This window comes from Bos taurus, chromosome 13, assembly GCF_002263795.3.
Source record: "Bos taurus isolate L1 Dominette 01449 registration number 42190680 breed Hereford chromosome 13, ARS-UCD2.0, whole genome shotgun sequence".
NCBI lineage: Eukaryota > Metazoa > Chordata > Mammalia > Artiodactyla > Bovidae > Bos > Bos taurus.
The window spans coordinates 25,350,129-25,363,604 of NC_037340.1; the positions used below are offsets into that span (position 1 = coordinate 25,350,129).

General features: G+C 47.8%; 1 protein-coding gene across 26 annotated transcripts in view; it reads left to right on the forward strand.

Annotated features, from left to right (window-relative positions):
• KIAA1217 overlaps positions 1–13,476 on the forward strand; it is an 821,092-nt gene that overhangs the window by 758,241 nt on the left and 49,375 nt on the right. For 15 of the 26 annotated variants that reach the window (XM_059892822.1, XM_025000971.2, XM_025000964.2 and 12 more), the window contains 3 exons: positions 4,530–4,595; positions 7,672–7,776; positions 8,262–8,311. In XM_059892822.1, the coding sequence (XP_059748805.1) occupies positions 4,530–4,595; positions 7,672–7,776; positions 8,262–8,311 (221 nt within the window). The remainder of the gene's footprint in view (positions 1–4,529; positions 4,596–7,671; positions 7,777–8,261; positions 8,312–13,476) is intronic. The other 11 variants (XM_025000969.2, XM_025000970.2, XM_025000985.2 and 8 more) reach the window with 3 other exon arrangements.

Below are 13,476 nucleotides of genomic sequence, written 5' to 3' on the forward strand. Positions count from 1 at the left end.
CCAGTGCATGAAAGTGAAAAGTCAAAGTGAAGTCGCTCAGTCATGTCCAGGGTCACTCAAAAGACCGTCTCCCCATAGCCTCTGACACTCATTGGAAGGTCACATACAGGCCTGTGATCAGGTAGCCAGAATAGGAACAAACAGCTATTCATTCTGGTTTGTACCTGTACAGAAAAAAAGAGAGAGAGAGATGTCACTTCCAGAGCAGGAATATTAAAAATTGCCCTCAGGTAAGAGAAAGAAAGTGCAAAGCGGGTGATTTCATGAGACAGGGTGGAGGCTTGCCCTGGGGAGCGAGGGCTCTCACCTGGGAAGTGGAGCCTCACCCCAGACAGTGGGTGAGTCACGGGAGGCAGCCCAGAGCCTAGCGGGGAGCACTGGAGGGGCAGGGGTGGGGGGCAGGTGGCCAGCTGTGATTTCTTACATCCTGGCCCTGGTCCTTGTCGAGCAGGAAGCCTCAGTGTCCTTGTTGTAACCAGGGGATGGCAACTAGGGTTCTAGTTGGCATCCAGATGGCAACAGAACCTCCTCCGGGTTCTGTTGAAATAAAAACGGGTATAGAATCACCTTGTGAACTGCAAAGTTCTCCATAAACCAGAGACCTTGTGTATGTGGCAGACTAGATAGCAGGGGAGTGCGGGGGAGAATGGCTGCATGTATATGTATGGCTGAGTCCCTCTGCTGCCCACGTGAAAACTATCACAACATTATTGTTGACCGGCTGTATTCCAGTAGAACATAAAAAGCTTTTAAAAGAAACACAAGGCCTTGTGACACAACACGGTGAAGCCATAGCCCTTCGCACAGAGGAGCAGCGGTGTGCGGACCATCTGGGGACGGTGTGTTCACAAGCTGACTTGGGACTGTGCTCTGGTCTCAGCCAGAGTGGCCTGCCCAGAAAGTAGGTTGTGAAATAGATTAAAAGCGACCTGGAGGGTTTCCAGGTGCAGTGCTGTGCTGGGCGGAACCCTCTCCAAATGGGTGATCCTACCACACACAGGCCTGGGTGTGGCTGAACTTTGCACGGACTCCAGGCCCGTCACACCTTTTTTTTTTTTTTTTTCCTTTTTTCCTTTGCTTCGGTCGAGATCACCAAACCACAATGGAAAGAAAACTGGGGATCTAAAGTAAGTTCCCTCCAACTAGAAAACTGTGAGTCTAGAATTTTGTGTCTGGCAGGATGCGGTTCTTGTTGGGTTAAGAGGGTAAGAGAAGGGCTGCCTCTTTTTAATAAGGGGTGCAAGCCCCTTGAGGGAAGGCAGGCCCTGTTTCCTCTGTGTGCCAAGTTCATTCAGCCTCTTACGTTCCCTGACATGAACTCGTTCACTGGCTTCCTGTGTTGGAACTTCCTGGGGCTTTTCCTGACTCTGGACTCCTGTCTTCCCATCTCGGTATGACCGCTTCTTTCATCCAGTACTTCGGCTGAAAGTCTTGGAGTCTTAATGATGTCGTTGGTCACACTCCACCCTGGACGCCAGAGGATGCTCGCAGATCTGTATCCAAAGATGCCTTGATGCGCCAGCAGCCATTGCTCTCAACCTCACTGCCCCACGCTGGTCCATTTCGTCTCATCTCTTCCGCTCCTCAGTCAGTCAGGAGCAAGGTCATCCCAGCGGAGAGACAGCGAGGCTGAGAAAGAGGTCAGGACAGTGGAGAGTATGAGAGGAGTCCACTGGGTAAGCAGCAGGAAAATTAAAAGGAACTTCCAGACAGTACTGATGGCAGGGGATGAAGGAGGAAAGGCCAGCACGCAGGCACAGAGCTGGTTTGTGTTACCAAGAGAACAGAAGACAACCAGAGTGTGTTTTTCTTTCGTGTGTGGAGGGGGCAAGTCTTAGTTGTGGCACACAGGATATCCCATCTTCACTGTGGCACGTGGGATGGTTTAGTTGCAGCATGTAGAATCTTCTAGTCGTTACATGTGGAATCTAGTTCCCCAACCAGGAACTAGGCCCCCTGCATTGGAAGCTCAGAGTCGTAGCCACTGAACCACCAGGGAAGTCCCCAAAGATTGCTGTTTTTAAAGACAATTTTGGAGTTTTCAAATCCAGAATGTAAAGTCATGCTGAGTAAGGATTTTAAGGTCAGGGAATATCTGAAGAAGAGTTGAGGATCTGCGGTGCCAGCTTGCTGAAAGGGTTATCCGTGTGGATACTGAAGCTACATAAGGTGATGGTCTGGGGTGAGGCAGACAGGAGGCCAGCTTTCTGTGCTGAAGTCACACAAGGATGTGAAGGAATTTCCTGAATGCTGGTAGGGAACTGAAGGATGAGTAATGCAGAACTCAGAAGCAGGGGAGATGAGGGTTTGGACAGATGATGGATTGAAGTGATAAAGGGAAAGCAGAAGAGCCCTCATCTCCTTTCTCCATGAGCAGAGGGCAGGGGAGGGATAGCAGCCTTCAATGTCAGTGTTGTAGATAGTACTTCTTCGTGATCCTCTGTGTGCCCAGTCCTCCTCCTCTAAGGACTAAGGGTGCAAACGAAGATACACAACATGGTCAGCATCCCTAAGGAGTGTGTAGTGGTACCCAGACAGTACCATGACCTCCGAGATACTTACAGGGACATGCCATGGTAGCCCCACTCAGATATCACCAACTCCATCAATATCCTCAATAAATCTAGGTGTTCCCATGAGAAGTTAAATTTACTGGACATTTTTGGAAGAATGTCTTCAGTTACCGGCTCTTTCACCAAAAGGTTAACACTGGGCAGAAGAACTGAGTTCATGGCTCAGAGTCCTTTATTTAAAGCTTTACCACAAATTCAGATCATTTGAATTCCAGTGCTCTGTTGAACTCATCTAAAAACAGTGTCTTTAATAACTCTGGTATTTTTTCCTCTCATGCCAAAGCATCAGGGCATGAACAAACAAGGGCACAGCCTTGCTTTAAACCTGTTCACTCTTTGGTTCTGGAAAACGCTGTTGGCACTGCCAAGATGAAAGGGTTTTAGGTCACTTAGATTGCTCCCAAGAAAAAAATGGACTTCGTGAGAGGAAGGTATTGCTTAAGGATGATAATACCTGATTCACTGCTGGGTCTGCAGTGGCTCACATGGCACCTAGCACGTATTAAGTACCCAGAAATGTCTGTTGGTGACTCATTGACCATTTATATTTTTCTGAGGGGAGAGAGATCACAAGGAATGAGCAGGAACCAGAAAAAAAAATCATAAAATATTAGAACTAGAAGTGAACAGGGAACCACCTAGTTAGTACTCTCATAAAGCCAGCCTGGTTACTACAGTTGATACTGAGTATCCTGTGCCACCAGGGTCCAAGGTTAGAAGCTGGTTGCCAAGGTGAATGCGGGCTGGGAGTCTGGTCACATCAGCTTGGTAGGCTGTTATCAGCCAGCTCCCAACACTTCTTCTGGATATTTAAAAACATATCCTTAAGGATTCCTTATAGGGGAGTTCCCAGTCTCATACTGCTTGGTTTGTAATAGCCATTCATTTACCTAGATGCACAGTGGTAAGGACGTAATTCAGGCTGAATGAGGCCTTGGTCAGTCCAGAGACAAGTCCCCAGTCACAAAGTATTGACTCAAAAACCTGTATGAATGGATATGCTCATTAAAAATATCTCTCCAAATGCAGATTTTTTTTCCACCTTTCCTAGACTCTGCAGACAGAGAGCAGACCACGGGCAGTCTGGGTTTTGCTCCATCTTCACAGACAGACATGGGACTTGCAGGAAAGCTGGTTGTAGCAGCAGGAATTTAATACTGAGATCAGCACTTTCTCGGGATTGGATTTGAATTTTTTATTAATATTATGCTTGGGCCCTGAGAAGATTCATTGAGCCAGGCTGACTTATAACACTAAATGACTAGTTAACCGTACATACTAATCACATAAATATGGTTTATGGAATGAAATAAAATGGTCTATGAAATCACTTTTAAGCCATCTTTTCAACAGTAATTATACCCAGCCTGTGGAATACCTTAAACCAAGCGATACTGGCAAGAATTAGCTTGAGCATCTTTAATATTCTGATGATTATTGTACAAAATTGCCACTGCAGTGAAATGACAGGGTTGTTTTAATTTCTCTTCTTCCACTGCATTTCTCTTTCTTCCCCCTTTCACATTTAAAACATACTTCATAACATTTCATCATGGGAGAAGGCTGCCGAAGTTTCCAGTTGCTGTAATTTAGTTAAACCATAAAATTGTTTCCAGATTACCAGCCATGAAATGGAAAGACACTCTTATTTATGAATTTATAAATCAGATAATCTCCTTCAAATGAATCCTGAAACCAGAAACACTTTGATGATTAAACAGGAGGGAAAAAGTTTTCTCATTACCATGTGTCAAAAGAATTGTATTTTCGTAAAGCGGTTTTGGCCGAAACAGTGGAACACGCGCGTGCAATCTGTGCACAGCGCCTGGGGCGCGCACGTCGTCCTGGGCATGGGGAGAGAATCGCTCCCTCCTCGGCTGTCAAGCTCAAGTGTCCTGAGCTCTCCACGTTCTGATAGATCTTATCTCCTTCCTGGTGACCCCACTGGTGACATAGCCTGGAGCAGGCCAACCAAGGAGCTTCCAGTCCTGTCCTCACAGATGCAAACAGAAGAACAAGCATGTGAGTATCTGGACTGAATGCAGGGTTTTCGCTCCAAAACATCTAGACGCTCATCTAGACATCTAGGCAGTTCTGCAGGCTACGTCCACGTCATTCCTAGAAGTCAGGAGAGCGGGGTGCCGTTCGGGGGTTTTCTTTCTCTTCATCCTAAAGGCGTTGTCTGGGGTAAGAATGGTGAGAGGCCGAGTACCAACTGAGCCAAGGAGGATGCCGAAGGCATGTAGGAAGCCCCGTGGGTGCCTCTCTGGGAGGACCCACCTGTGCTGTACCATTCTGCAATTCTCACCCTGGTGATGAATCTGCTGAAGATCAAAGTCCTGAATCTGGATTGATTCCGGTGCTTTGTTAGACAGGTCATGATAGCTGGTGACCAAAGAGGGACCAGAGAGAACACTGATGTAGCCCTCATCAGCACTGTGCCTAGGCCAGCGCTGGGATCCATCTGCCCTTTCTCTCTCCCAGGGACTCCTGCTTATTCTCTGCAGCTGTGGACTTACCTACTGCTAACATCTCCTGATATTATTGTCTCCTGGGGGCAGTTAGCTTGTCACCAGGCCTCTGTATGCTGTGCTGCAGCTTCAAAGAATCCATTAAGCCTCTTCCTAACCAAAAGAATGTCCTGCCACTTTGTAAAAATAGATGTTTAATTACTTGGCTGCCTTGGGTCTTAGTTGCGGCAGGTGCGGCATGCAGACCCTCTGAGTTCTGGCATATGTGATCTAGTTCCCCTCTGGCTCTTAGCATATGGGATCTAGTTCCCAGACCAGGGATTGAACTTGGGCCCCCTGTGTTGGGAGCATGGAGTCTTAGGCTCTGGACCACCTGGACTACCACGGAAGTCCCTGCTTTCCCACTTGAAAAGAAACCCTTTGTATTTGCCTAGGATTGAATAAGAGGGGTAAACTCGTGCCTCTCAAGGTAGTTCTGAGAGCACCCCTGCTCTAAGGGTCATGAGTTTGGCTTCCAGCGTTACCATGGGAAGACTGGGGATTCTGAACAGTGTCTACCCGGAACGCACGTGTGTGCCCCACACATGGAGACCAGCTACCTCCCCATCGGTCCTGAGGTGCCTTGCAGCTTAGGGTCTGATAAATTTCGGATCTCCAGTGGGTATTTGTTAGCCTGTTTTTTCCTTTCCTTTTCTTTTTATATTAACTACTTACTTGCCTGGGTCAGGGTCACAGTTGGCGCACGCGGGATCACCGTGGCGTGGCTCTTCCGTCGCAGCCCGTGGACTCCCTAGTTGTGGCGCGTGGGCTTGTTGCTCCATAGCAGGTGGGATCTTAGTTCCCCAAACAGGGATCAAACCTGCATCCCTTGCATTTGCAAGGCGGATTCCTAACCACTGGACCACCAGGGAAGTCCCCAGCCTGCCTTCTCGAGTGGGATTTCTTACCAATTTTTCTCTTGGCCCCATGCATGGCTTTATGACAGACAGGACGCCGAGAACACACATATGACTGGAAATGCTCAACAGCTCAGAGGTTTAAAACAGTTGGAACGTCACTCCAGGTAGATGCATATCTCTGCTCACTGTTTGAGAGAGATCCCACTACTAATAATTCCCACCCACCCCCCGCCCAGTCCCACCCCATGGTGGGTTGACAACCATTAATCCTCCAGACTGCATGACTTACATCCTAGAAACTCAATATTGTGACATAACCATTCATTTTAAACTAAAGAAAAATGCGTGGAATTCTGAAGTCAGAAGCTTGTAATTGTGAAATGAATCTCAGTGTTTTCTACATCACTGAGTGTTGTATTCCAAAGGCAAAGTGCAAAGCCAAAAAACTGTGAATGAGCAAAATTACTCTTGAAAATCCTCTTACTTGCCTTGAAGTTCAAGATACAGATGTAGCATCTCTTGTAAAGTCCAACATAACCAGTTTCGTTCAAGTGAAAGAACGGACCGCCATGGCCTTTTCCGTTGGGTACCAGATAAAGTGGTTGGCTTGTATTTAAAAGCCACAGTGTCTGAATGTGCTGTTTGTCGCCCAGGAATCTTCACCATTGGTCACACTCCAAGAGGCCCATGGGACTGAGATACCCCCACCCCTAGAGAAGAGTGGGGGTCACTTCTCTGTCTCAGGCTGGGACTTGACACTTCCTGATGAGGGTACGATGGTAGTCCAGGCATCCACACTGTTCTAATTCTTCTTCTGTCTACTGAGCAAGAAGAACTGAATTTGTGTGCCATGACTTGTGTGATGGCTCTGTCCTTAGCACAGGTTGCTCTGTGGTGGTGACTGTGTAATGTGTTGGAAATAACGGTGATAGTTCCGTGACACTGTCGTTGCTCTGACGTACAGAAATGTGAGCCTGTTTCAGAAACCAAATGAATCGTATGTAGCCTTGGAGAGTCTTGAACAGAGAGGCGTAGTATCTGTGCATGATTTAAAAACTGAAAAGAGTTTTCGTGTCTTGAGATAACCAAGTTGGTGGGGTTAGTTGTTTTCCTGCTGGATCCGTGAAAGCCTTCAGATTCCTATGGCATCGATTTGAGGACTCTCTGCCCTCTAGTGTGAAGACGTTGATTTCAATCGCACTTTCCCGAGCTCTCAAGAGACGGTAACTTGTGTCCTCTTGGGCTGTGCAGCAGGTCCTACTCCGGGCACCACAACGAGCGTCTCCATCATTCACACCAAAATTGGCAGCCTTGGAAGGAGCACAGCTTGAAAGTATGTGTTCCTGGCCCACTCCCTCCCCTGACTGGCCTGGGACCCCTCTTGTGCAGAGGACAAATAGCGAAAGCAGGGCAGGAAGGCTCAAAAACGCAAAGATGCGCAGAGAATTATTTCCAAGGGAGAAGCTTTTCTGTTTTCCATGCGGCCTCTGTCAGTCTCTCCAGGGTCTTTTTAGTAAGATCATTGGGTTAATACTCGTCTCTGACCATCAAATCTCAAACTCGGTGGGGATTTGCAGGCTCGTTGGCTTCTCCAAGCCAGGGGGCGCTGAACTTCGGAGGCCTGCTCGGTGGAGGTGGAACCTTTTATAACCCTCAGATGATCACTGCCCTCGACAAACCAGTTTGAAAGTCAACACGGCTTTAACAAACAATTCTCTTGTTTTACAGAGAGAGAATGCAAGCCATGGAGAAACAGATTGCCAGTTTAACTGGCCTTGTTCAGTCTGCGCTTTTTAAAGGGCCCCTTACAAGTAATAGCAAAGATGCCTCTAGGTAAAAAGAAGAAAGCAAACCCATTCAAAATTAATTCAATCTGTTTCTCTTTAATGATTAAGATCATGCCTTCATTCCAATCGTTTTCTTGTAATCATTTCAAGGCTGAAAATACCCACATCTCTATGAATCATGGTTTGTTTGTTTGTCTGTCTGTTTCCGGAAATTCTTGGCCGAAGGTACCACTTTGGCCCAAGAAGGGTGAATGGGCTTCCCAGTGCATGTGGCTTTGTGGACACTGCGCAGTGCCTGCCACCGCCCTCCGCACACCTCCACATCTTCCATCATCTGAAAGTCATGAGTGCGCCTCCGCTGCACACCTGGGAAGCCTTTTCCATTCCGGCCAACATTGGTGCTGATGCGGGAATACCTTCATTGCTTGGTACCACCACTAGCTGCCACTGATTGCTTGGAATAGTGAATGGTAGCGGGGAAGAGAAGCATTTTAGAAACTGCAGAGCTGACTCTCTTTTTCTTTCCTTCAGTGAGAAAATGATGAAAACCACAGCCAGTAAGAACCAAACAGATGGTGCAGGTAAGTGTTCTTCAGACCCACAGGAGGTCTGGGAGCTGCCTTTGATGGGGCTGGTTTGCTTCTAGACATATTAACCTCTCCCTGTGTCACCTGTGTGATTAATTCGAGGTGGGGTTTGGGACTAAGCCATTTCGTCCTCTCCCTTCCATCTTCAGTTATTCACTTCCTCATTCATTTATTCATTGATGAGGTTCTATACTCAACAAATACTTATGTGCCTGGTACTGGGTAAGGACAGTGGGCACCCTAGGACAGGGCTACCTACCCACTAATCCAATGCAGAAAATGGGTCTGGGACAGGTCATTGTATGTATGAAAAGTGAAAGTGAAAGTCGCTCAGTCGTGTCCAACTCTTTGCCACCCCATGGCCTATACAGTCCATGGAGTTCTCCAGGCCAGAATACTGGAGTGGGTAGCCTATCCCTTCTCCAGCAGATCTTCCCAACCCAGGGATCGAACTCAGGTCTCCTGCATTGCAGGCGGATCCTTTACCAGCTGAGCCACCAGGGAAGCCCAAGAATCAAACCAGGGTCTAAACATTAAGAAAGAGTGAGGATGTAGAGACGAGAAACAACAAAAACGCAGTGTTCCAGACCCTGTGGGATGACATACCGTCCGCTGTTGCTTTCATCCTTGGTTTATGTCCCTCAGGACAGGGCAGCTGGATTGTACTTGGCACCATGAGTTTCCCAACAAAAAATAATGGAAAGCTGATACATAAAATTCAGACCCTTAAAAAAATAACTTGTTGTTTTTTTTTATCAAGAAGAGAAAATCATTGGCTTCATAATTGGCTTGATATAATTATGTAGGCTTGTCCACTGGATACTCAACAAAGTAAATTTTAAAAAGCAGGATGAATGTTTAACCATCAGGGCTAGCCTTGACCAAGGACATTTCTCTGGGGCAAGTAACACAAACTGAAGCCAAAAGGATGAGGAGGGAAGGGGAGAGACACCCAGGTAGAGAGCAAAGCATGTACAGGTGCCGAGTGAGAAATTTAGATGTTATTCTAAATGCACAGGGAAGGCAGTAGAAGGTCCTGCCCTGGGGAAGGGCCTCAGCGCAGCAGCAGGATGTGACTAATGAGAAAGCAGAATGAGCTGATAGGGAGCCTGCAGGGGTCAAGGCAGGAGAAGGTGTACTTAGAACAAGGTCTGCTTTTAAATGCCAGCACTCCCCGCAAAGGCCAGACTCTGGTAAAGACTCTGCCTGCAGTGCAGGAGACCCAGGTTCAGTCCCTGGGTCGGGAAGATCCCCTGGAGAAGGGGATGGCTACCCACTCCAGCATTCTTGCCTGAAGAATCCCATGGACAGTCTATGGGGTCACAAAGAGTTGGACACGACTGAGCAACTAACACTTTCACTCCCCCCAAAAAGGCCCAAATTATATTCCCTGTTGACTTCACTAGTGTCCGGGTCTATATATGTATTTTTATAATAGAAAATGTGCATTTCTGGTGGTCTGGCCTCATTTGATCTTTTTTTTTTCAATATTTACTTACTCATTAGTTTGGCTGCACCAGCTCTCAGCTGTGGTGCATGGGATCTTTCTAGTTGCAGTATGTAGGAACTCTTAGTTGCAGCATGTGGGATCTAGTTCCCTGAGCAGGGATTGAACCTGGGTCCCCTGCATTGGCAGCACAGAGTCTTAGCCACAGGGCTGCCAGGGAAGTCCCTGTCCATGTATACTTGATAGCCATCTTATCCTGCAGACTCAAGGTGGGCCTCTCTCAAGAATATGATGTCTTCCTTTCCCTTGGGTTAGAAATAGGCATCATTACCAGGGACATATTTGGCTGTTGAATTACTCAAGGAGCACATGGCACGCTGGCTGAAACCCCTAACTGGGGGAAAGCCGCAGGTGGCGTTAGCGCCACATGGCAGAATGGACAGAACTGGGCCTTATGTTGAGACGTCTGCTGGTCCTGATTCCGCCCTAGCCGAGTTCAGGCTCCTCAGCTCTGAGGCCAGCAGGGCTGCTCTTCTTCCAGCATTCTCAGTCCTCATGGGATTGGTTGGTTTCCTTAGAAATCAACCAATGACCTTGACTGCAGCCAGAGAATTGTTTTGTGGCCACTGCTGAGCTTGTCTTCAGAGCACCTGCCAGTTTGCTTGGGAGATATTTATTCACTTATTTTCTGGTTATGAACCTATGGGGGGAAAAGGCACCACTGACCTTGCAGAAACGGAAAGCAGATGGGTGGTTGCCTGCGGGTGGGGGACTTAGAAGATGTTGGTCAAAAAGGACCAGCTTCCAGCTAGAGGATGAGTAAGTTCTAACATGCAGTGTGGTGACTAGATAAAAGTATTGAACTGGACACTTGAAAGTTGCCAAGAGAACAGATCTTAAATGTTCTCACCCCAAGAAAGACATGGTAATTGTGTGACAGGATGAACACTTTTGATAGGTAATAATCCTATGGCCGTACGTTACATGTATCAAATTGACACATCGCATACCTTAAAGTTACACAGTACGGTATGTCTGTTATAGCTAATAAAGTCAGGGTGCTACCGTTAAACAGGCACCAAAACATTGTTCCTCTGGCTTCTATTCTAGAAATGATTAATATCCAGTACCATTGTAATCAATGTGTACATGCTGTTTTGTATACTTCTTTATTGCATTTCCCTTTTGGGGTGTGTGTGTGTTAGTCACTCAGTTGGGGGTGTGTGTTAGCCGCTCAGTAGTGTCTGACTCACGACTCCAAGGACTGTGGCCTGCCAGGCTCCTCTGTCCGTGGAATTTTACAGGAAGGAATGAGTGGGTTGCCAGTTCCTCCACCAGAGGATCTTCCCGACCCTGGGATCAAACCTGCGTCTTTTGCATTGGCAGGCGGATTCTTTTACCACCACGCCACTGGGGTGAAATAATAATAATAGGAAACACTAAGTGCTTCCTATGTACCAGGCAGTATTTATTCTGAATGCGTTTCTATGCCTGAACGTGTTCACCCCTGACGCCGCCTCGCGGGGAGGCACACGCGTGATTCCCACGTTCCAGATGAGGGAACTGAACACACATCACACACACGTGACGCCATCAGCATGCTCCACCAGCCCGTCCTGATGCCTCATCCTTTTGTGTTAAGGTGCCCCAGTCCCTTTAAAGAAAGGTGGTTTCATGTCTTTGTTTTGAAAATTTTTGCCAGCGTCTTTTTTGAAGCGTGAGGGAAGGAGCAGGTGTAATCTCCTCAGAATGCATTTCCCAAAGTGGAATCAATAAGTCCAAAGGGACAAACAGCTGAGGAGCGCTGGCGACACGCTGCCAGCTTTCTCTTCTGAAAGGCCAAGCTAATTTGCAATGCCATCGGCAACACGCACACGGCTTTGCTCCCCTGCGTCTCTGCAGAGTTTGGCCTTTCTCATTGTGATGTGTCAGGGCTACCCGTGGTCCACAGGGCTTTCATTGCCATAGCAGCCTTGTATGGTGTGCAAAATATAGTAGTTCTTCCGGAATCCTAGGAGGTCAGCGACAAGACGGGAAGTGTTATCCCTGCTCTGTAGACAAGTACACGGAATTATGTGGTGAGTCAAGGAGCCCATTGGGTCAGGGGTACCTGAGAAAGGGAAACCCAGACTTCCTGTTACTTCAGGAATATCTGGTTTACCATGGGTATAAAAGAACAGAAGGAACCTCCCATTTCAAAGTCATAACCTGTGTTTCATAGTGTATTATATTGTTTAAACACATAACCCTGTAAAAAAGATGTTAGCCTTGGAGCTCCTAAGATTCTCAGCCAATCCTAAACCCATGTTCTTCCTGTTACAACAGTCCACATTAAGATACACCTCAAGGGAACTTCCCTGGTGGTCCAGTGGCTAAGACTCCACGCTCCCAATGCCGGGGGCCCGGGTTCAATCCCTGGTCGAGGAACTAGATCCCACATGCCACAACCTAAGAGCCAGCGCAGCCAAATAAATTAAAAAAAAAAAAAAAAAAGATTCTCAGCCAGTCTGCCCAACCCCTAAACCCATGTTCTTCCTGTTACAACAGTCTACATTAAGATACACCTTGGCTGAAGTAAATTACCTACGAGCAGACTTGGTAAGAGGAAGAGGCCGTTGCTTGGAAAAGGCTGGGTGTACAGAAGGGAGGGGCCGAGAATGACCTGCACGCTGACCATCCTCCGAAGACTAGAATGTGACCATCCCGCATGTGGGTTCAGAGAGTGGATCCCAGGTCCTGAGACTCTAATCTGAAGGGGGGACTCCTTCACCACTTGGGGTCCCCACCCACCAGACCCAGCTCCAGCCGGAGATTTCAGGGCAGTTGCTTGTAGCTCTCAGCCCGTCACCGCTGCCACTCCAGGTGGGGAGGGACGTCCAGCAGGGGCTCTTCCCACTCACTCTGCCCAGAGAAATAATCATTACAGCCCAACAACCGCAGTGGGGTCCCTTTGTGCCAGAAGTTGGGCAGAGCAGTCCACGTGTGTTAATTCCATCATCCTGCACAATCACACTTACACCCATTTTACAGATGAGGAAACTGATAGGGAGAGAGACAACTAGGACCTGGATGCTAAGAGTGAATTTCTGGGTTTCGGGTTTAAATACTGGAATAGATAATAGGACCACTGGCTAAAAGTAGTTCAAGAAACAGGTAGAAATAATGAATCTGACCTGCTTGTGGAAAGGTCCTGAAGCGACGTTAAGGTCTGGGGATGTGGCTGAATCGTGTGCTGGAGGCAGAGGTGTGGGGGACCTTGGTGGGTGGTCGTCATGGAAGTGACCTCCTTGAAACCAAGTCCAGGGAGAGAAGAAGCAGGCCAGGATGTGGAAGGCTGGCCGAGGAAGAAATTAGGAAAGAGGCTGACTGAGACGGGGCAGGGAAGAAGACGAGGGAGGGGCAAGGAAAGTTTCAAAGTTCCTGAGAAAGAAAAGAAGTGACTGACAAAGCCCAACGTCACATCAGGGTGCTGTCGTGGCAACCCAGTCTATTGGATTGACAGCTGAGACCACTGGCCACCGTATTTTTATTATTTGTTTATATTTGGTTGTGCTGGGTTTTCGTTGCTGCGCACGGGCTTTCTCTGGCTGGTTGCAGTGAACAGGAGCTGCTCGTTGCAGTGGCTTCTCTTGCTGTGAAGCACAGGCTCTAGGGCACGCGAGCCCAGTTAATTGTGGTGCATAGCCTTTGTCACCCCGCAGCATGAGGGGTC